This window comes from Cupressus sempervirens, chromosome 9, assembly GCF_028749045.1.
Source record: "Cupressus sempervirens isolate cs-2001-9-10 chromosome 9, ASM2874904v1, whole genome shotgun sequence".
Lineage (NCBI taxonomy): Eukaryota > Viridiplantae > Streptophyta > Pinopsida > Cupressales > Cupressaceae > Cupressus > Cupressus sempervirens.
Window position 1 is genome coordinate 50,354,679 of NC_143126.1, and position 24,176 is coordinate 50,378,854.

General features: G+C 36.5%; 1 protein-coding gene across 4 annotated transcripts in view; it reads left to right on the top strand.

Moving 5' to 3' along the window:
* The first annotated feature begins 9,421 nt into the window (after positions 1 to 9,421).
* LOC149537565 (ribose-phosphate pyrophosphokinase 1-like) overlaps positions 9,422 to 24,176 on the top strand; it is an 85,842-nt gene continuing 71,087 nt past the window's right edge. For all 4 annotated transcript variants that reach the window (XR_016355853.1, XR_016355854.1, XM_089798968.1 and 1 more), the window contains exons 1-3: positions 9,422 to 9,674; positions 22,925 to 23,107; positions 23,718 to 23,966. Coding sequence is in view for 2 of the 4 variants with exons in the window: in XM_089798968.1 (XP_089655094.1) it covers positions 9,525 to 9,674; positions 22,925 to 23,107; positions 23,718 to 23,966 (582 nt within the window). In the remaining 2 variants the exon portion in view is untranslated. The remainder of the gene's footprint in view (positions 9,675 to 22,924; positions 23,108 to 23,717; positions 23,967 to 24,176) is intronic.

Here is a 24,176-nt window from a genome sequence, read left to right on the forward strand (position 1 = left end):
ATGTTTGAGGGAATCTAGTCACCTAGATCCTCACCAAAGCAATCTTCATTATTTTGTCTAGTTCGTGAGATACAAATTACTATGTGAGGCACTATCAAATCTATCAATAATAGTCATAACAATGATAAAATAATGGAAGGATTGAACATAAGTGAGGCTCGTGTAAGTGTTTTGCATTCAAATAAAATCACAAAGTTATTACTAAAAGGATAAATTGTTTGATTTAATTATTACAAGACGTGTGGCTAAAAGAAATGGGAAATCGCAATACACCTAAGATGGGTGATCAAATATGTTGCTATCATTGATCTCCAAGTATCACTTCCCTATCCCATATGGTAATTTAAAATAAGAGCTACTCCCATCAGAACCTAGCTGAAAGTATGCAACGATGTTTAATTTAAATATCTTACATTTAGGGAGACCAAATTAAAATATATTATAATAATGTTTAGCTTTATAAACTAAACATTAATCAGGCAATTAAAGAGGTTTTCTCTCTCTGTACTTTTAAAATTTCTTTAGAAATGGCTCCATCCATTTGTAAGGATTGATTATCAAAATCGAAAGAAGTATTTAAGTACGAAGGATAAGTATATTAGAGAAAGCCAGAGAAGAGGTTCTAGATTTCACCTTTGGCTAAATAGTTTGTGTTATGAGCGAAGGGTTCTGTTTTTCTATTTTGTAATGCACAAGGGGATGACATGTTTACTTTTCATGCAGATTATAGTGCAAGATTTGAGTATGTGAGCTCATTATTTCTTTTTGGTATTGAAAAAATAAAGGAGGCATTTGTGAATCTGTGAATTTGTTATTGTCTTCTTCAGATTATATTGAACTGTATCTTGAATATAATTTTTCTCAATGCTATCAATAAATTCAATTTGGTTAATTTTGGAACATAGTTTTCTCAGATTAATCTTCTTGCTAAAAGGAGAATGTGCACTCTTTGTGTTTTCTCTTCTAGTTGTAATTTGTGAATACATGAGAGTGATTTGTGTGTTAGTTTATTGTACTTAATTAGTTTTGTATTTAGTTCTTTCACACCTATTCCATGTTTACAGATAGATGTTTCTATGCCTTTCTTACTTTTAGGTTAAAAGCATCTCTATAATTAGTCTTGTGAATTCGTTGAAGATCTCACATGGGGAGTTGTACCCAAGACAATTCAGAGGAAGATTATGAATCCCATGATAATTTATCCAACTGTTAGTGTCATTTGTACTTCATGGTGGGCATTTAGAGTCAATGTATGTATTTGTGTTTAAAGGACAAATTTAACACCATGAAAGACAATAAAACATGTCCTATTGTAGAGTCCACTATCATGTCAATATTAGGTAAAGGGAAATCATCCTTCAAGGAAGCTTTATTTAAATCCTAAAAGTCAATGTACATATGAATCTTATTTTCTCCCTTAGAAATAACAACAATGATAAAAATCCAAGGAAAATAATCAATAGAATGAATGAAGCTAGCATCCATTATTTTTTCAATCTTTGTTTTGACAAGAAGAGCAATACTTGGATTCATCTTACAAATTTTTTATTTAACGAGTTTAGTATTTAATGCAAGAACAATATTATGTGTTACAATTTTAGGATTGATGCCAGGCATATCCGAATAAGACCATGCAAAGATGTCTTTAAATTTAATCAAGAGATTATTGAATTATTTACATTGTTCTTGAGTCAAACATGTTTCAATTTTAATCACTTTTTTTTTTTCAGAATGAACTAAATCCATATGAACATCAATAATTTATATTATAAGCAAGTTAGTCTTTGTAGAATATTCAAGTAGTAAGTTGCCATCATATGTGTTACCATAAGCCATGTTTTCTCCAAAGTAACCACCAACATTTAAGCAATATGATCATCACTTCTTATGATGAAAAGAAGGAAGATTATCATAAACTCCTAGGAAATCCACTAAATCATCATCATCAGGAAAGAGATCCATTTCATCTTTTGTATCAAAATCCAAAAGATCTAGGTTAATCAATTTCAAAGGTCCACTACAAATGTGACTAACGTTCAAATGGAACAATGAAGAATGTTTATAAGGATTAAATCCTAATCCAAATGTATGTTTAGGAAATCCATTATCCAAAGGGACTTGTACAGCTTGATAAAAGTTTTCACAACCTTTACCACTAGATCCATATATTTATAGCAAAGGGTATATAGGACCATAACAATCAACCATGTTCTCAGGAGTTAAATGTGTCTCATAAGTCAGTATGTCATAACATACAAGCTTAATAGTTTCCAAAGTTTATTCAATAGAATCATACACAAATATTTTTTTCAAGTCACCCACAAGTGGAGTAGATATTTTCCATTCAAGATTTTCTTGCTTTTTCATGAAGTTTAAATTTGACACTTTGGATTCTCTAATAAATATAGGATTAAAGTCTAGAGTACCCCAATCATCCTCAGAAAGAGAAGAAGATGATTTTTCATTCTTTGTAGGTTCTTCTTTAGTTTCAGTTTTGTAGAGTCTTGTATAGAAGAAGTTTGAGCATATTTTACATTTAAACAAGCATTAGGCGCATCATTCGCATGAAGTGTATACATAAGATTATTATGAACAAAATGCTTCTTTCTATGAAGTGTGTAAGGAACAACGTGCATAGAATGCAACTAAGTCTTCCTAAGAGCAATTTATAATTCAACAGGCCAGGCACAACATGCATAAAAGTTTCCAAGATGACACGACCAACTTTAACGAGAAATGTAATGATTCCTAGAGTGTATTTAGCAATGTTATCAAAACCATGAGTAGGAACATAATAAGGCTGAATAATTGAAAGGTCAACTTGTATAGCATTTAACATATCCATGCTACAAACACTCAAGTCCAAACTATTATCGATTAAAGTATGTCATATAGTGTTCCTATTAATAGACACAACAACTATAATAGGAGGAATGATTGACATGGTATACATACAATTAAAAAAGGAATTAATAATATCTATATTAGGTAGATGAATTGGAAGAGCAAATAAATCCTTTTGCAAAGCTTCATGGTAAGTAGGTGAAGTTTGAAGCAATTCCCTAAGAGAAATCTTAGTAGGAGTAGCTCGCAATTACTCCACCAAATCATACTCCTTGAAAGAAGTAGTTGGAAATCAAGGTACTTAAGGAAGCACATGTCGAGAAAGTGGTAAGAGACTGGAACAATAGGTTGAGGCTTATTCTAAGTGTAATAAGCATGAGCCACAAAATTTGGATCAATAAAATCGTTCAAATGGTCCATAGATTTACCCTTAACAGTTAGCTTAGGGAAACCCTTGAAAATCACAAAAAAAAATCATAATGTACATGAGATGCATCAATAGAACAAACAATTATGGAAAGAGGAAATCATGCATACAACTTATCATGAAGATTGGTTGAAAAAAGCTACAGAAGAGTGTGGACGTGAATAATGAGATACCTTATCCAACACATACTCCTTACAAGAAAGGTCCCTATGCAGAGTACTTTCCTTAATCAAAGTAAGCATAAAAAGTTAGACATCGCGAATGAAAACTAAATGCAATGTAATTATTTTTTTTGTATTTTTATATTATATGATTTTTTTATGTTTTAAAAAAAAAAGAAAAAAGAAAGATACAAGAACATATGAGAAATGAAATATAGTATGTATGCAATATGGAGTTAAAATATGAAATGTAAGATTAAATCTAGCACCATAAAAGAAATAGTTGTGAATCAAGGAGATAAACCCTATGTTCATCACATAACCACCCACCTCAAGACGACAAGCTCAAGGAAAGGGACTCTTTCAAGCCAATCCTCAAAGGTGTCAAACCTTAGTAGGACAATGCAATCCAAATGATAATAGAGCATCAACTAAAACCAAGATCTAATGATTATGAAGATAGGCAAAAGAAAACACTAAACCCCTAAATATCCAAATCAATTACTTTAGATCTATGAAAGATATGTAACACAAAGTAAATATATTAAATTATGAATTGGCAAAGATAGATAAATGACTCATCTCAAATATTTGGATCCAATTTTATGCTTGTTGTGTTGCTCCAAAGCATGAACAAAGCCAAATATAGGCTGTAAACCACTAGATCTACAAACCCCAAAAATTGTTTGATTATCTGATTAGGGCGACTTATGCTAACAAGGGTGACTTCTTTTGAGACTAAATTTAAGGGTGACCTTCTTTGACCCTTTAAAATTAACAACGAAAAGAGTAGTCATATTAGCAATAGATTATACCTTACGAGTTCCACTAATATCTAAATTTTGGTGTTTGGGTAGATATGTAGGGGTTTCCCTTAGTCAACCCCCATTTTGGTGGTTTCCACCTACACGAATAATCGTTATGCCAATTAAAATGTGTGTGATACCCATATATGAGCTTTGAATGTACAATACCAATATCTAAATCCCTAGATCCAAACCCTAATGTGATGTTTTGTGCTTGAATGAGGATGAAGCAAAAATGCATAGATCTAAGGATGACATAGGAAGCATACTAAGCCTCAAAGGCTAAAGTACTCAAAGCCATACTCATGATCCATATATTCTGCTCCATGATTGAATATTGAATCATAGAATGGAAGCAGAAGAATGAAGGACTCTCTGGCTTCAAAGGATGTTTCCAAGACTCTTTTCTTTCACCTTGCAAATGTACCAAGACAAGTTGGGATGTCCATAGTGGCTTGTCCACATGAAGTATGCTTGTACTTGCTTGCGCATGCTCACATAAGCTTTAGCATATCATTGATAGACATGCCAAATGAAGCATTTGAAAGTCGTAGGCTAATTAGGCTCAAAAACCAAGTTTCAGACCAAACCTCAAGGAGGGACCAATGATTGAGACCCAAAATAGGACCCATGTAGTAATGCACTGCATTCATGATTGGTCTAACAGGGGCACACTACGTCCTTGATGAGATAGGAATGCATTGCATTGCTGACAACTAGGTGTGGCAATCCTCGGTGTCCCAAAATAGGTCTCAGGACTAAGAAATCAAGTGCAAATTTCAAGGAAATCTTGTTTTGGTGCAAAAAAAGAGTTAAATTGATTGAAAAGTGGAGAAGGGGAGGAATTGAGTAAATAGATCCTACCTCAAGTTTTCAATCAATTCCTATTTACACCTTTCAATAGGTTTTATACACTTCATTGTTATGTCATTGGTTGTTCATGGTGTTGGTGTGTGAAGAATGAGATCAGAGTTATAGAGTAGAGAGTTGAACAAAAAACACATTGTCTGATGAAGGGTGCTTCTCTTAATTCCATAACGCACAACATAAAAAAAAGACAAAATATAATTTGAGAGAACAAAATATGGGCTTCTTATTATCACCACAAATGTGAAATTACAAAATTACAATATGTAAACCCACACGAGCACCTTCCTTACAATAGTCTACAGGATAGAGCTATGACTATCGCCCAAAACCGTCGTAGACAACTTACAAGCCTTCCTTATATAGACACTTTTATCGCCCAAGAAGGTTGTAGACACTAATCCCTTACCCTCGAGGTTGACCAACCTCATATTATACCATTTCATTACACTTTATTACATAGGATCGACTCAAGACAAATTACAAATTACATTTTCAAATGGGTCCATTTTTGGAGACCATAACTAGAAAACCGTCGACTCGATGTGCTATTATAACCCCATTCCAGATCCTCGACTAGCGATCTACAATGGTTCTTTGAGCAAGTGTTCATTTTTTAGGGTTTTGCCTCATTTTACAACTACTTAGGCCTTCGTCAATGGACTTGAAGTTTGGATAGCCAAAATTCATATCGAAAATCTGCAATAACTGCACTAATACATATGATATGACAATGAAACCAATCTAGCAAGCTGATATGTCTAAGATGAACCCCACATATGATATTAAAATAATCTAAGTACAAAGTACTAACTTACTAAAATTAGCAAGCTCCCTCAAATAACAACTTTGCATAGGAATAGCCCTTATTGAAAACACAAAATTGGAAAACTGAAAATATAAATATCTATGGGTAATGTAAGATTGCCCTTATACCCATGATGATTCTGCATCATTGTTAGAGATAATACGAAGCATACAAGAGTGATAGGTGACACAAGGTGTTCACAGGGAAAGCCAAGGCAAAGGAAGGACATCAAAGAATCTTCAAGAGTTACCAAGAGAACCTAATATGAAAGGTGTGCCACTTGTTTAGATCATCAATCTAGTTTGCTTTCTCACCATTACAACTATTTGTATGCTCTTAACCAAACACATTTTATTAGTAAGCATTTGTAAATCCTCTAATTAGGTACCTCCTAGAAGGAGTGTTGGAAATCCTCTCACAAGGTAGCTTTGATAAGCTTATTGTAATCCTAATAGATTACAAGCATTCTCAACCAAATGCGTTCTTAGAAAGAGCAACTATAGCCTTTAATCGAGCAACCTTTTATCTACAATAAAAGGCTAGTGGGTACATTACTCCCACCATGGTTTTCATCTTCTCATTGAGGGTTTCTATGTAAAAAATTCATGTGTCATTGACACATGCTTCCATGTGTGAGTTTGTATGGTTCTATTATGTTGCTTTCATTAGTATATTATTGCTTAAGCAACTAGAAGTTAAATTAGTTAAGTTTGTAGCCCTGCTAACCAGTTTGAAAGTTTGTACTGATTAACCCCCCTCTTAGTATTAGTTTGGGGCAACACTCCCCCCTCTAACCCCTTAATATTTCTGACTCCATTGATCTTTCCCTCTTTTTATCCTCCCCCTATTTATCTCTTTATCTCCCTCTTTTCTTTCCATTTCTCTCATTCTCCTTACCATTCCCTCATTTTATATCTTTCTACTCCTTTACCCACTTTCCATTTCCCCCTTCACAATCTCCTCACTTAATCTCTATCTTCACATCTCCCCCACTTAATTACTCTCCCCCACATCTCTATCTTCTTTGGGGTCCCATCCACATCTTCATTTCTTTATCTCTCCCCCATTCTCTCTTTTACATATGCTTGTCGCCTCCTTTACCTCACTTCTAGCCTCTCAATATTTAGATTCCCAATTCTCTCATTCTATTTCCATTTCATTATATCCACTTCTCTCTTATTCACTCCATGCCCCCCTCTCTCATTGTCTCAGTCCTTTTTATCTCCATTGCACTCTCCCCGTTTGTCTCTCTAATTTCATCTATTCATGTCTTAATATATTTAACTATTGCACCCTCTCTATTGTTCCAAAGTAACCCCCTGTGTGTGTGTGTGTGTGTGTGTGTGTGTGTGTGTGTGTGTGCGCGTGCGTGTGAGCATGTGCGTGTAAGATAAATAGATACTCTCCCCCTTTCTTCTAACTCGTCTCTCCCTCTATTCCTCTCATTCTCTATCTCTCAAGACAATATTTTGTAAATACATAATTCTGTCTGTTTATTTATTTATATGCATCTCTTTCCCACTCCCCGTCTCTCTATATCTTTACATCTCTATTGATATATCATTCCACGCATGCATGCACGCACGCGCGCCCTCGCGCGCGCGCACACACACACACACACACACACACACACACACACACACCTCCTTCTCCCTCTCTCTATATTTTTATATTCCATGCCTATCATATGTCCATATCTCCTCTCTTTTTTCACATATCCCTCTACTTGTCCCCATATCTATCTATTTCATATACATCTATTCCACTGTTTACCTCTTTTTTCTCTCTCACTCTTTCCCCTCTATTCCTTAATCTTTCTATCCCCATATCTCACACTCTCTCCCTTTATCCTTAGTGTACATAACATGAGCCTAAATTGACAATGAAGCTTGATTATCTTCTTAATTTAGAGGTTTTATTATAGTTATGTTTAGATATTGGTAAGTGAATGCATAGTTGTTTCAAATCTATCACTTCATTATTAAGACTTTTATTACACAAATTACAATATTTATCGAACAACCCATCAATTGAACTCATCTACTCTACAAATGAAGTAAAAAAATGAAGTATTTTTTTCTTATGCGATCTCTCACAACTCTTCTACATATTTGTTGCACACAAAAGTGCAATTGCTAATATTAATATGCAACTTTCCTTCATTAAAAAAAATAATTATTATCAAAAAAATAACATAAGGAAGCAAAAAAATTTGAAAAGTTATGAAAATGATTTGATATTCAATGGAATTTAGGCACACAAGGAATTCAAATTCAAATTTGTTTGAACATTCCTTGTTGAATTTTCCCCACGAGTCAAATCTATTAGGTAAGCTTCACCTCTTTATGGGATTTCCCTTTCGTCGGCTAAAAATATCCCTCTCTTCAACACTCCAATTAAATATATCTCTACTTGGAAGAATAACAGTAGGCCCTACATGTCTATGTTTATTGCTCGCCTATGTATATAATAACTTCAGAATCTTGACTATTTTTTCTATTTAAAAGGACAAGTCATAGTTTAGATTTATTGGCCAAGTCTCTCCTTTTACATTAGTCTTACCACAAGACAACTAACTTTATAGTTTTCTAACAGGAGTATCGCTATGACTTTTATTATTACGAAATTATACTCTCACGGGAAATTATTCCCACCACCTCATCGTTTTTCACGACCGAAAAATTAGGTAAAACGATTATTTATAATAATAATAATTATACTACTTATTAAACAATTAAAAAAAAGTTAAATTGTAATGTTTAGTTAGGTTTTGAAGGGGAATGGGGTTTGACTTTAGCGGTTGAAGTCTTTATTTAGGATTTACATTGACATTGTTTCGAATTAATAAGTTTATTTATTTAGAATATTAGAAATATTTGTTTTCTATCAAAATAGTTAATATTTTTATCAACTTGAAATATTAAATTGTCATTATCATATTGTTTGTTTCTATGGAAAATGACAATCTGAATTAAACCTACTAAATTGTCTTATTTAATGAGAATCAAGATCATGATTTTTTAAGATCTTTTTAACTTGTACATTCAAAATATTATATAGTATACATTTTTCTTTATAAATTTTATTAAAAATAATTATATATTACTAAATTATCTCAAGTTAAAAATGATTGAAAATGACACTTAATGATCTTTTTAACAAATAATATTTTTAATAATTCTATCTAAATAATTATATACTATAAATTTTCCTTTCACATTTCATTTTCTCATTCCCTCTATTAATATATATATATTTTTTCATTACAAATTCATTATCTTTCCTTGGAACATAGTATAGTTATACATATGCAACAAAATTTGATCATAACTTTCGGAACAATTTATCAACTACAAAACTTCTATGCTTATAATAAAATAATTTCCCATGCCTACTATTTTAGGAAAGCAAAGTTTAATAATAATAATAAACATTCTTAAAAGATAGCCTAAGCTTGTAAAAGCAGAGATGGGTCAGCTTAAATACAAACGTTAAAAATTTATAGAAGATGGATTACTTCCACAGTGAGAAGAGCCTCCCTTCGAATTTGTTTTGGAAGGGCAAAGCTTACAAATTGAACGCTGTCAGAAACCCTTATACAGAGGGCTTCAATGGCGGCATCTGCTTCCCCCAACAGTATATCATCAAGGTTACATTCAGCAACAAATCCAACATTTAAGGCTAGTGGTTTAAGCTCCTTCGTCGTCGCGCCTGCTTCGCGCCTTCCCTTGCGTCGTTGGCGCTCCGAGATTCAGAAGACGGTAGATTATAATGCTTTTGTTTTTGGGCCTTTAAAACATTTTGGTAGTTTACAATTAAAGCTTTTTGCTTACATTCTCCTAATTCTAGGACCGGAGGCCTATTTCGTATCTGCCTGTAGCATACTTTGTTTTCCAAGGAATTTCAGAAATTGCCATTTTTTCCTTCTTTTGAGCAAGTTATAGGAGGGAGCCATTAGTGGGTCCTATCTTACAGGAACTTTCCACTTGTCTGTCAATGTCAATATTTGTTGCATGGATTTTAGTAAAGCAGAAAAACTACCACGAGAATAAAATATGCATGCATGTGCATTTGTACATCTGGGTTTCTGCAGGGTATTTTCCCAATTTATATATTTATGTATCCACTTTTTAATCTTTATTTATATATACATGTACTGTCGTAGATAGTTAAAGGGATATTTATGCATAATTTTTTTGTGTAAGCTTACGAGAGGGGTAGATGTTTATGTTGATATTAAAAGATAGTAATGCGTATTATAAAGAAATAAGAGTAATTTCTAATCGACTAAGTTTACGTCTACTAAATATTCCAATTGATACAGTCCAATTAATCTAATTTAGATCTATGACAGATCACAGTGGTATTAAAAACTGGAAATCAATAGAAGTAATTATTCATCTGATTTTGAGGTTTGATAGGTAGCTGTCCACTGTTTTGATCATAACTTTCCACTGTTTTGATCATAACTTTTGAAGTGTATTTTAAATCTGCTTGGATATGAATGTGTCAAGAAAGCAAAATGACAAAATGTGCACCGGTTTGTTCATAGTTATATGATGGTGTTGAATCTGTGAGTGCAAAAATGAATCAGAAAAAACCTTTGCATGTGGAAAGGACCTTTGACCTCTGACCTTGTGTACAAGCGAATGGATGTTTGCCTTGATGCTTGGACTTGCAATAAATACCGGAGGTGTTAACTAACAACTTTAGGAGCCTACTAGTTGAGGGCCTTCTCCTAATGGTAGGCCCCTAAATTCTATTCAACAATTTTTATTTATTAATATAAATGAGGAGACAGCAGGCAATGGATGTATCAAACAGTGTTCCAAATGAAGGTTTTAACATACAGGTACAAAAGACCTAGTATGCAACTATGATTTTGGAGTTGTTTGAAAAATAGGTGATGCAATCGAGATATGTTGATATAGAGTATTATAATGACAGAAGCAAGAATGATTTTGAAAATGACTCAGTTGGATAAGTGTCCATTTGTGAACTTTGGTGATTGATAGAAAATGGAATGAAATTGGATTCAAGTTTTCTAAAGGGCGATGTCATTTTAGACTTGACTCAGAGGCACTATTTTGATGCTTTGACATGTAATTGGCACATAGCAAGTAGTTGAAAGGGGTTGGTTTGGGCTTGTGATTAAATTTGAAATTAAAATTTCTAGGATTGAATTTGCAGGCATGAAAATGAATTGGGTCAAAGCCACAACTGGGAAAATGGACATGGGAGAGGGACTGATAATTTGTGGTCTTTGAAAAGTCGGAGTAGAGGTTGAGTTTTGTTTCTGATGGTCAATGGGAATTTGGGGTGAAGGGTTTGCAAAATCATTCAAAATCATACACTTGATTTGATCAAGTGCTTGGGACACTCATACATGTGTAATGGGCACCTTGGAAATGCCCAAGGATTGAACCAATAATTACATGCAATTTGCCTGTAGCTGGAAATGCGCCCAAGCTGCCTGCTAATGAAGTTGATAGCAATGAATTCCAAAGGCCCAACCCCAAGGGAATGATGTTTAGAATGTCACAAGAGATGTCCTCTAATGCCAAGAACAGATTTGTAACTCACACATCCATGTTCTTCTCATATACCACCGTGCCTAACAATAGCTACAAGCTCTCCTTTTATTCCTACTTTGTAGGGTTGACCACTTTACACAAGCAATGTGTGATGAATAGAATTAAATAAAATAAAAAAAAAGGCTAACGGTTGCACAACTGGACAACTGCTAAAGTGGGGACATTATAGTCCGCCCCCCTTGAACTTGCTTGTCCTCAAGCAATCTCAGTCCTGTTTGTTGTAACACTCGCTCACTCTCCCAAGTAGCATCTTCCTCTGGCAGGTCTCTCCATCTGACGAAGTATTCTTTAATCACCCCGTTCCGCAGAGTCCTTTCCTTGGTATCTAGAATAGGCTCAGGAAACAATATGAGCTTCCCCTCCTCATCCAATGGTGGCAAATTTGCAAAAGGCACAACTCTCCGACCATGGCTTTCTTGAGCCTCGACACATGAAACACATTATGCACCCGACTACCCTCTGGAAGCTCAATCTTGTAGGCAACCTCGCCCACCTTGCGAATTACTCTGTAGGGGCCATAAAATCTAGGCTTCAATTTCTTTGCTTTGCTCTTCTTGAGTGATGACTGTCTGTATGGTTGTAACCTCAAGTAAACCATATCCCCAACCTCAAAGCTCTGCTCTGTCCAGTGCTGGTCAACATACAATTTCTGTTGATTTTGGGCTTGCTGTATATTCTCCTTGAGCACCCTCAAAATATCCTGACTATCCTGCAAGAAGTCTTTGGCTCTGGGCACTCTACTATCCCCCAAAAACCAGATCCATGAAGCTAGGTGCTTCATAACCATACAATGACATGAATGGGGTCATCCTAATGGACATATGATAAGCGGTGTTATAATAGTACTCTCCCATATGTAGCCATTTGACCCAAGCTCTCTGTTGTGTAGCCACATAGTTCCTCAAATATCCTTCCACCCATTTATTCACAACCTCTGTTTGCCCATTTGTCTGCGGATGATAACTAGTGCTAGGTGTAAGATCTGTGCCATACAACTCAAACAATTCCTGCCAAAAAACACTCATAAATTTACCATCCCGATCATTGACAATGAAACTAGGTAGCTTGTGTAACCTGAATATCTCTTTGAACAAAAGATCGGCCACCTGTGCTGCTGTGTAGGTGGATGGAATAGCAAAGAAGTGAGCAAACTTTGTCAGTCGATCAACTACCACATCGATGCAATCTCTCCATTGTACTCGTGGTAACTCGGTGATGAAGTCCTTAGAAATACTTTCCCATTTCCTATCTGGAATGTTTAAAGGCTGCAACAACCCTGCAAGAGATGCATGCTCTCCCTTATTCTTCTGACAAACTGCACACTCCCTGACATGCTTCTGAATATCCTCCTTGAGCCCTTTCCATGTGAACTGCTCACGGATTTGCTTGTAGGTCTTAAAGACCCTTGGATGTCCAGTTGTAGGTGCATCATGAAATGCCTTCAGTATTACCTCCCTAAACTATGATGAAGGAATGAAATATATCCTACCCTGGAACTTGATCAATCTGTCCATCACCACATAACAATCATCCTGTATGGTGCCTGCAATCACTCCAGAAGCCCAAGTGTCCCTCACATACTCTATTGTAATCTTATTTTTCCAATCTCCTGTAATCTCAGCGAGAGGACAAATATGAGGTCTTTTGGATAAAGCATCTGCCACCACATTCTTGTTACCTTTGACAAACTCAATGTCAAAGTCATAGGCTTGCAACTTCATAATCCACTTTTGTTGTCTCATTCAAATCACGCTAGCTCATGAAGTATTTGATGTTGTTGTGATCAGTCTTGATAACAAACTTCCCCCCAACTAGGACCATCGCCCCAAAATTTTGGGGACCCCTTTTTTCGGGCAAGCCTGGGCAATTTTCGTGGGTTTTTGGAATTTTTTCGGTTGCCTTAGCAAATTTTTTTTCAAAGTTGTCAAAAAATTTCTGATTTTAGAAATTTTTACGCTTTGGATGCCTTTGGGTCAAGAGGGAGGAGGTTAAATTTATTTTTCACCTGGCCTTAGCTTGATTTTCCGGAATTGACAATTTTATCCTTAGGCCGAACAAATTTCAAAGACAACATTTTCTTGATAATTTGGACCATATTTGGCGGGATAAAATTTACAATTTTAATTTTGGACTTAGACGGTTTTATTTTGAAAATCGGATGCAGTTATATAATCTTTAGGATTTTCAAAATGATTTTTTTTTGGATTTTTTTGTTTCGAATTTTTTTATATTTTTGGTGAAAAATTGATTTTGTAATGGTGAAATTGAATTAGGAAAATCAATTCTGGATTCTAGAGAAATGATTTATTTGGTTAAAAAATTAAAATTGCATTACAAAATCGATTTTGGATTAAATTGCAAAATTGGCATTAAGTAGGTTAAAATTGGCTTGAAGATTTTTTTTAATATTTAAAGAAATTGGTGAATTAAAGTTGAAAATCAATTTTGGCTAGCTAGAGTTGATTTTAATGATATTTTAACTGCCAACACGCTTTAAATGATAATTTTCGGCATCTCCTAGGCTCTCCTGATTTTATTTTGCAATTTTTGGACCTAACCGACAATTAAAAATGCAAAATTCACTATGGCAAAATTAATTTTTAGCTTGGCATTTAATCTGGGTCAGAATTGTGCGCTAATTAAATTTTCTTTCTCTCCCAGGGCTAGTCGGCTAGCTAGGAGGAATGTGTGGAGTTGGGTATAAGAAGGCTTCCCCCTTCCTTCATTTCTCATTCCACAAGCAGGTCTCTTCCTTTCCTTGGCGATTTTGAGGCAGCCTTCTTCCATTTTTGGCAATTTTTCTTTGCAAAGGGAGAACATTTCCAAATAGCAATTTTTGTAAGGAGCAGATTTTCATGTTTGAGGTCTGATTTTTTTTCTTCCATAGAGAGCTGCGATTTTTGCCCTAGGCGAAATTTGTGGAGCCGAACTTTGTGGAGCCTAAATTTGTGGAGGTCTGATTTTCTTAAGGAGCTGCGATTTTGCATTAGATTTGGAGAGTATTATTTGGTAAAGGAAACATATGATTGAAGCCTGATTTTTGGCACATGCATGGGCAATTTGAAGAGGACAAAATTCTGATTTTTCCAGCTAGGGCATCATTATTTGCAAAGGGCTTGAAATTCTTAGGTCTGATCCGAACTTCAAAGAAGACCCGACTATTGGTAAAGGTGAATTCAATTCATTCTAGAGTTGAATGGTGGTCCTTAAGCAAATTTCGCTCCTTGTTCTTGTCTGGTGTTGTTTCTCTTGGTTCTTCTTGCATTCATCATCCACCACTTCATCATCCCATCTATAGGTTGAAGGTTGAAGATTGATAAGTGTAGTGATAAGACATTTGGCGAGTCAGAAATAAGCTAGACCACTCTAGGAATGAAGTTGGGAGATATAAGTGTAGTCCATCCTAAGGTACGAAGAGGCAGAAATAAGTAGTAGTCCCACCCCTAGGTTGAAGATTGGAGATTGATAAGTGTAGTGATAGGACTTGGCGAGGCATAAATAAGTTAGAATCCATCGATAAAAAGAAGGTTGGAGATTGATAAGGGTAGTTCATATCACTTAGAACGAAGGGGCAGAAATAAGTGTTTAGGATGGTAGATGTTAGTGCAAGTAAGAACCCTAAGGGAACAAATACTAAGAAAGACAAAGAGGATATGATGCCCAAAACCACCTTGTTCTCAAAAATGAGGTGTCGGTATAGTAAACATGATACAATTGAAAGACAAATGATGGATCAGGTTGCCAAGTTCCACTAGGATAATCAAGATGCCTACTTCACTCTCCAAAGGCAGGATTGGCTACATGAAGGAAAGAAGGGAGTCACCAGATCATCGAGGCTCACCGTGGCAAATTTCAAATTAGAATATGGAGATCTCATTGTGCTTCTTAGCCAGATCATGAGCGTCTCACAAGGTATGCAATTCGAGAATTGGATGTATTACTTTATTGATGAAATTGCAAATGGAAAGGGCAAATTTGATTGGGCTAGAATTATAAGTGAAAATCTAAAATTACAACTTAGGGCAGTGCAAAACTAGAAGCAATTCTACATGGTATCCTAGCCCTTCTATTTGATTGCAAGCCAACAAAGGTTGAAGTGCGAGCTTTGGTGAAGAATGAAATCGGGTAAGAGCGAATTTGATTGAGGATTGAGGTTCAAGAAGCCTTGCAATTTCAAGAAAGAGCAAATTAGTAGAAGAGATTTGAAAATATTTGAGGCTAGGCAAGGCTTGGCTATTTGTGCTAGCTAGCTTGGTTGGATTCGAATGGGAAGGTTGGAAGACCAGGAAGGTTAAGGAAGGCAAGGATAATGGGGGAGGTTAAATTCGATTTCAAGGTAGTGGCCAAGAACAAGGCTCTCAAGTTGCAAAGAAGTTCATATCCAAGGAAGCCATCGAGGCCAAGGCGAGATTACCCCTAGTGCATGAAGACCTCATCCTTTTAGGGTCAGGACATCAAGTACAAGCAAGTTCGAGTGGTGATGAGAAAGTGTCTAAGGACAAGCTCAAGCATCCAAGGCTTCACCTTATGTCAAGGATTGAATAAATTTATAAGATAAGGTTGATGAGGTGGCACTTTCATGTGCATGCAATCAAATCATGCCAAGTGTACCATGTTCTCGTCGATTGACAAATTATTGTAATTTTCTCATTGGCCCACAAAGTTGGTGCCCTCATGTAATTGGTTGAATAATGGTAACCCTAATTAGGGTTTGTAAGATATAATCTTGGCCCTTGATTTTGCCTTTTAATCTTAGCCATTCATTGTAATTCGGAGCCTCTATATAAGGCCATTTTGCTCTCATTTGTGAGAGAGTTATGTTGGAGAATTGTTGCCAAAATACTATCAAAATTGTTCTCTATTCATTGTTGTGGCTTGCATGTTTTTTCTCATCTCTCAAATTAAAGTAGGATTTCATTTCATGTTGTTAGAGTAGAAGTAGATGGCTAATTGTATGGTGATGTTAGTGAATGTTTAATAGGGACCTATATACTAGGCCACTAGCATCTTAGCGGCTTGTTAGGAAGCCTTGTGTGGTAATCTAGTCCAATTGCTCCTAAGTTCTACTTGCATATCATCTTTCCGCTTGTACTTAAAGTTGGGTTGGAAGATAGGTGTTAGTGTGAAAATCCTAAGAGTATCCCTTAGAACCATCGCACCAATGGAGGTAGTGCTGTTGGCAAGCTTTCATTTGGTTAGATCCCTGTCCATTTCCTAATTTCTTCATCCATAGGAGTAGTAGTAGAGCAATAAGCATTTAGTGGTAGGAGTAGTTGAAAGTGAAAGTGATCAAGGAGAAAAGAACAAGTCAAGCAAGCGAAGTACCACCAAGTTATCTTCGAATGAATAACGTAAGTTTACCTACGTGATTACCAACAAATCACATCGATATACTGAGTTAGTATCCACAGGTGTAAGGAACATTGAAGTTTTGCTTATGTTCACATGATTATTAACTTTTCAAGAGAGGAATCGAAGATTTGATATTCTATATCAGGTTTCAATTGTTATATGTTATGTAGTGGTACAAAACTGACATTAACACTAGGTAGGTCAGAAACTTGGCCAATGCATGCTTAATAGCCAACATCTCTCAATCATAAATGGAATAGCTTCTCTCCACTCCACGGAGCTTCCTACTCTCAAAAACAATGGGATCCTTATCTTGCATCAAGACTACCCCAATCCCATCACCTGACGCATCACAATGAAGCTCAAATGGCTTTGTGAAGTTCGGTAGAGCTAATATTGGACATGATGACATCACTTTCTTGAAATGATCGAAGCATCTCTGAGCTTCCCCTATCCATATGAAGGCTCCTTTCCTGGTAAGGTCTGTCAAGGTTGCAACGGTCTGTGAAAATCCCTTAACAAATCTCCTATGAAACCTGCAGAGAGTAAAGAACCCCTTAAGCTGTGTGAGGTTCGTAGGAGTAGGTGAATCAACAATAGCTTTAACTTTTTCGGGATCTACCTGAACTCCATCTGCACTGATGATATGCCCAAGGTATGGTAGCTCAATTAACCCAATCTCACACTTAGATTCCTTGGCATATAGTGACTCTTTCTCCAAAATGGACAACACCATCTCAAGATGTTGTAAATGCTCCTCAAGTCTTATTGAAGACTAAAATGTCATCAAAGAAAATAAGGACAAATCTCCTAAGTTGCCCCTTGAATACTTGATTTATGCAACTCTGGAATGTAGCATGGGCATTGGTTAGCCCAAATGGCATAACTAAAAACTCGAAGTGGCCATACTGACATCAAAAGGATGTCTTCTCAATGTCCTCCACCCTCATCTCGATTTGATGATACCCTGAACGTAAATCAATCTTTGTAAAAAAGCATGCACCATGCAGCTCATCAATCAACTCATCTATTCGTGGAATGGGATATTTGTTCTTAATGGTCTTCTTATTTAATGCCCTGTAATTGATGCACATGCGCATCGTCCCATCCTTCTTCTTTACCAATATTATTGCTGAAGTAAAGGGGCTCTTACTAGGTCTGATATTCCCCATCTCCAACAATTCCTTAATTGCCTTCTCTATCTCATCCTTTTGTTTCTTAGGATGATGATGGGGAGTAATCATAACTGGTTTGGCTCCCTCCTTGAGCTCAATAACATGGTTTATCCCCCTGTCGAGAGGAACTCCATGTGGAATCTCGCCAGATACCTTAGTGTGCTTGTCAAGTATCTCCTGGATATGTGGTGGATGACTCTTCACCTGTGGCTCCTGAGAAGCTGCCCACTCTATGTCATTATGCCGCCCACTCTATGTCATTATGCCAAAAAAGTCTTTGCATTCTCCTCAGGGAGACTACTTTGCAACTCCCATATGAAAGTCCTCTAAGTACAACAGTTTTCCCCTCATGCTGAAACCTTATCTCCAATTTCGCTAGGTTGAGTGTGAACTCGACTAGCGAGGCCGTCCATGTCATGCTGAGGATGACATCATAGTCTTCCATGTCTACTACATAGAACTCATCCTCCAACTCATATCCATCTCCAAACCTGATGTGAAGATTAGATATCTTTTCAGTGTATAATACTTTGTCACCATTAGCTACCATGACTCTAAACTCGATGTTCTCCTCAGTTTGTGGCTCCCGTGAAGCTAGCATAGTGAAACATTCTACTGCCCACTCTATGTCATTATGCCAAAAAATTTTCTGCATTCTCCTCAAGGAGACTACTCTGCAACTCCCATATGAAAGTCCTCTAAGTACAATAGTTCTCCCCTCATGCTAAAACCTCATCTCCAATTTTGCTAGATTGAGTGTGAACTTGACTAGCGAGGCCATCCATGTCATGCTGAGGATGACATCATAGTCTTCCATGTCTACTACATAGAACTCATCCTCCAACTCATAGCCATCTCCAAACCTGATGTGAAGATTAGATATCTTCCGAATGCATAATACTTTGTCACCATTAGCTACCATGACTCTAAACCCGACGTGCTCCTCGGTCTGGAAACCTCTCTTGGCTACCAATCATGCATCTATGAAATTATGTGTAGCCCCAATATCAATGAGTGAGATCACTTTCTGCCCCTGGATAGTACCCCTAACCTTAAATGTGATTGCCTTCTGAGCCCCTGTTAATCGTGCAAATGACTTCTCATCCTTAGGAATGCTGCTCTCCTTTGTAGTGCTATCCTCGTCTGAATCAGAGTGCTGATCCTCCTTCTCTGATTGTGACTCCTCTGCTGAGAAATACTCCATTTGATTTGCCTTAGCCTTGAGAGGACACTTATGAGATAAATCCCAAGGCTCTCTGCAATGAAAACATAGCTTCTTCTTCCTCAACTCATTCCGGGTGTCATTATCCAACTTATCATCCCTTTTTGGCTGAGCATCCTTGTGAAAAGGATTTTTGTCCTCCTTGACCTTTTTCATATATAAATCCTTATACTGAAATCTGCTCCTAAAAGAAGAAGGTGCTAAGTCATGAGCCTTCTTAGTAGCCTCCTGTAATGTAGTTGGGTCATGCCCCTTGACCCAACCCCTCAAGGGATTTGAGAGTCCATCCATAAACAACACTACTAACCTCCTCTATGAAATATTTGTGACCAACATAGCTAACCTCTGAAATTCACTGATATATGTCTGAACTGATCCCCACTGCTTGAGTTGTGCCAACTCCTTAAACCGTAACTTAGGATCCCTGGTATCAACTCTCTCTATGAGCTTCTTAGTGAACTCCTTATAAGATGTGATCCAATTATGCCCCAAGGTTACCGTGCCATGGTGCCACCACTCATGCACTGGTCCATCCAAGTGAATGGCCGCATACTTTATAGCCTCCACCTCAGGCATAGGATTCAGCTGCAAGTATGTATCTACCTTTTGCACCCAAGCTCGTGCAGTCATCTTCCCTGAAGCATCATAATAAGGTAAACAAAGTTTCCCAACTTTCTTTCTTAGCTCAAAGTTTTGATTTCTTCCCCTGATCTGGACATGTGTCTCATCATCAAGTCCATATAATCTTTGAGGGAAATATCTGATTGAAACTTCGGTCCACTAGCCTTCGAGTCCCTCCTGAACTGATCTTGTAACTCGATAATCTGCGGTTCATTAACTGGTTGAATTGGATCTCTGGGTGGGAAGGTGGGTAGAAGAGGTCTCGAGCTCGTTGTTCGAGCTGGGCATGCGACATGTCTAAAGTTATCAGCCTCATTCCCATTGTTGCCATATCCAGTATTATCATTAATGTTATTCTCAGGACCATTGTTGTTGCCTCACCCTCCATTATTATTGCCCTTATTGTTGTCGTTTCCCCCATTGTTATTGTTTCCATTGTTGACATCACCTTGATCAATATTTATGCCCATCTGTCTAGCCATAAGCTGCAACATCATATCCATTCACCTATTCTGCTCTTGTTGCATATGTTGCTCCTCCTCTAATGTACTCAGCAATCGTCTGAACATTACATCCTCGTAATTTGGACCGATATTCCTGCCTCGAGCTAATCTTGTATCCCTATCATCTCGGTCACCCATACTGTTGTCTTGTTCAAATAATATCTCCTCTGTGTCTGTATGATGGGATTGTATGTCCCTTTGCACAGATGAACTAGCCTGTTCGCTCTGCAAGTCTGAACTCCTACTTTGTCTTGCTCTGGTATTGCGGAAATCATAAAGCCCCTGTCGCATGCTCAAACATAAATGCTTAGCCCCTTTTAGTTTCTGCTTCTGGTGTTTTGACATTTTGTCAAACACTTTTCCCTCTATCCGACTGTCCCAAATTCCCTATAAGACCTCCACAGGATGACATGACTTATAGCTTTGATACCACTGTAATGGGCACCTTGGAAATGCCAAAGGACTGAACCAATAATTACACCCAATTTGCCTGTAGCTGGAAATGCGCCCAAGCTGCCTGCTAATGAAGTTGATAGCAATGAATTCCAAAGGCCAAACCCCAAGGGAATGATGTCTAGAATGTTACAAGAGAGGATAGATGTCCTCTAATGCCAAGAACTAATCTGTAACTCACACATCCATGTTTTTCTCATATTCCACCGTGCCTAACAATAGCTACAAGCTCTCCTTTTATTCCTACTTCATAGGGTCGACCAATTTACACAAGCAATGTGGGATAAATAAAATAAAATAAAATAAAAGAAAAGGCTAATGGTTGCACAACTGGACAACTGCTAAAGTGGGGACATTACAGCATGATAGTATAAAATGAAGGTTAAAAGTAAAGGTTTGCACTTTTCACCATTCTGTCTTCCTCCCCACCCGGCTCGTGTGAATGTGAATCATGCTAGTCAAATATACCGAAATAAAAAAAGATAAAGAGACAAGCACAACTAAAAAAGGAATAGCTTGAGCAATTATTCATAGTCCAGCTGTGAACTGCACATCAGATTTGCAAATGGTTTGTAATAATATACTTCCTCTGATTTTGTGTTATTTGCATTTCCATGTCATTATGCTTAGCTTTTATCTAAATTTTTCTCCGTCCTTGTTTTGTGTGTAATTAGTATAAGCATAAAACAATGCCAGTGTAAATGGATACGATTAATAAGTTAAATGGGCATGAAGCATAAGCATGATGAATTGAGAATTGTGCACAAACTTGAGATACTTGAGCATGAAAATTTAGAGTTGCATATGTCGAATACTTACCTTTGTGTGTGTGGAAGATGCCTCTACTTTTGCCCCCAAATTAGCACAGTCACGAGTACATATAACCTTCAAAAAGAACAAAAAATCTTGCCCCTCAAGTGGCAAGATCAAGTGAAAAGCACAGAAGAACATAAAAGGGCATGTATAAATCAGAAGCACAAAGAAATATTGATCTAATGGAACCATAAGACATATCACTTGAGGCATTACCATCAATGGATGTACCTTGGTGATTTTGGGACTCAAAAGCAGTACCTTGGATGTCTCCACAGGGTATCTATGTTTATTTTGCTCAAGCTTTTTTAGAACATTGGTAAATCCTGTAGATTTGGGCAACTCCAAGGGGAATGTTTCATTTGCAAACCTATTTAGAGTGTTATTGTTCAAGGCCTCAACGTGCACATATAAAGGCTTGAGGACAGGGTCGAACAAATACTTCAAAGTGCAATGCCTGCAGTTGCACTTGAAACTGCAAGTCTTGAATTTGGCTGTTGGCATGTGGGAGTCGAATCAGGGCATCTCAGTAACACACAGGATTTACTTCTCCCTTGTGTGGCCTTTTGCCTCATTAAAAAACTTCACATTTGTAATGATCATTCTGCTCATGTTTGAGAGGTGCGGGTGATCGTTAAATGATGACAGCAACCAGAGTCTGCTGAATGTCTCACTTAAAGTCACGATGACCCTGCTCAGTGAAAATAGAAAATCAGTTCATTCTTTTGGCTATAAGCAAAAAATAATTGAGTTAAATGCTTCGAGTGCCATACTAAAAGTATGACAAATGTGCAACCAAAAGAAATTGAATAGAAGTATTAAGATATTATTCATGCAATCTTTCTCAATAAAAAACAAATGGTACTAATCCTTCCAACAATCTGGTCTCCTTTTTAAATGCTTCTAATACATCTATACTTATTTTATTTATATAGTACATATATGTGTTGTTTTCTAGTTCTACATATATATCATTCACACACACACACATATACACACTTCTACATATACATTTGTATATATAAATAATTTTTTCACACACACATAGCACAGGCATCTATTTTAGAGTTTTTTTTATTGCACTTTTTTTAGTTTGAAATAAAAGGTGTGCAGTCTCATAAATTTTCTCAAGTTTCCTGGTTCATAAGAACAATGTGTGGATGAAGAAAGTTTTCTATATTGATGCAGTATCCTTATTGTTATAATTTCAGGTTATGGACTTATCAAATTGTAACTCTTTTGTTTGTTTTAAACTTTTAAATATAATTGATTATGCAGTGGTGCATGCTGGTCAATCGAGTTGATTCCCAAAATGGAAGACCATATATTCCTTTGCTTCAGAATCAGGGCATGACTGGGTTGCATAGATCTAGACATCCACAAGAAATGGTTGAAAGAGACTTTCAGCAAGATACAAGACTTCGCATTTTCTCAGGGTCAGCAAATCCATCTCTTGCACAGGTGAGTGTCAGGATTTGTGTGCAATTTATTACAGGGAAACACATATAAACATAGAATAATTTCTAAATACAATCACAGCATCACTCTAAAGTAGGAAACAATAATTCTATTGTATCATTCTTAAAATATAGAGGAGTTCACTGTTGTTCCCTTGTCATATTTTGAGCAATCTTAATAAGACATTGTTAAAAGTTTTAATACAGCTTCTTTTAGGTTAACTTTACTGTCAGGAATCTTCTGGAATAGTTTGAGGAACAGTTCTCTCCCATGCTTAATTTTATTTGATTAGATTGTAGCAAGCCAGCAGTAAATTGTCTTGATCTTGCATGCTTAGATGACTGTTCATTATTGTTATAGTTAGGATGTATTAGTTGAAAGTCAGAGGACATAATAGAGGCTGCTTTATTTACAATGCAATTGGCAATGTTATATGGAAGGACTAATGATAATATTATTAATTATATTGGGACTGATTATGTTCATTACAGTTGTTATCTTCTGCGTATTTAACATGTAAGGTGATTCGTGACTCCTGTTCACATCTCTTGGCATGAGCAGGTGTGGAAAAATTTGTTTAGATTTTCAGGTTACATATCCTTTTTTTCTGCAGGAAATTGCGTGCTACCTAGGGCGTGACCTTGGAAAAATCAAAATTAAAAGATTTGCAGATGGAGAGATATATATTCAACTCCAGGAGAGTGTCAGAGGTTGTGATGTGTTTCTTATCCAACCAACGTGCCCACCAGCAAATGAAAATCTGATGGAGCTTCTTATAATGATTGATGCTTGTCGTAGAGCATCAGCTAAGAATATTACAGCTGTTATTCCATACTTTGGATATGCTAGAGCAGATCGAAAGGTATGCTTTAGCTTGTTCTTATGTTACTAAAGAGGCTCTGACAAACCTATTCACATAAATTATCTGTATGTACTTTAATAGTTAACCATGACAATTATGTATTTAACTCAAATATATATCAGAAACTCAAAATTCTCGTTCCTTAGGTTCTACAACTTTTTATCCAAGGTAGATTTTTCTGGTAGCTTCAATTGTAGCCTTATATGGCAT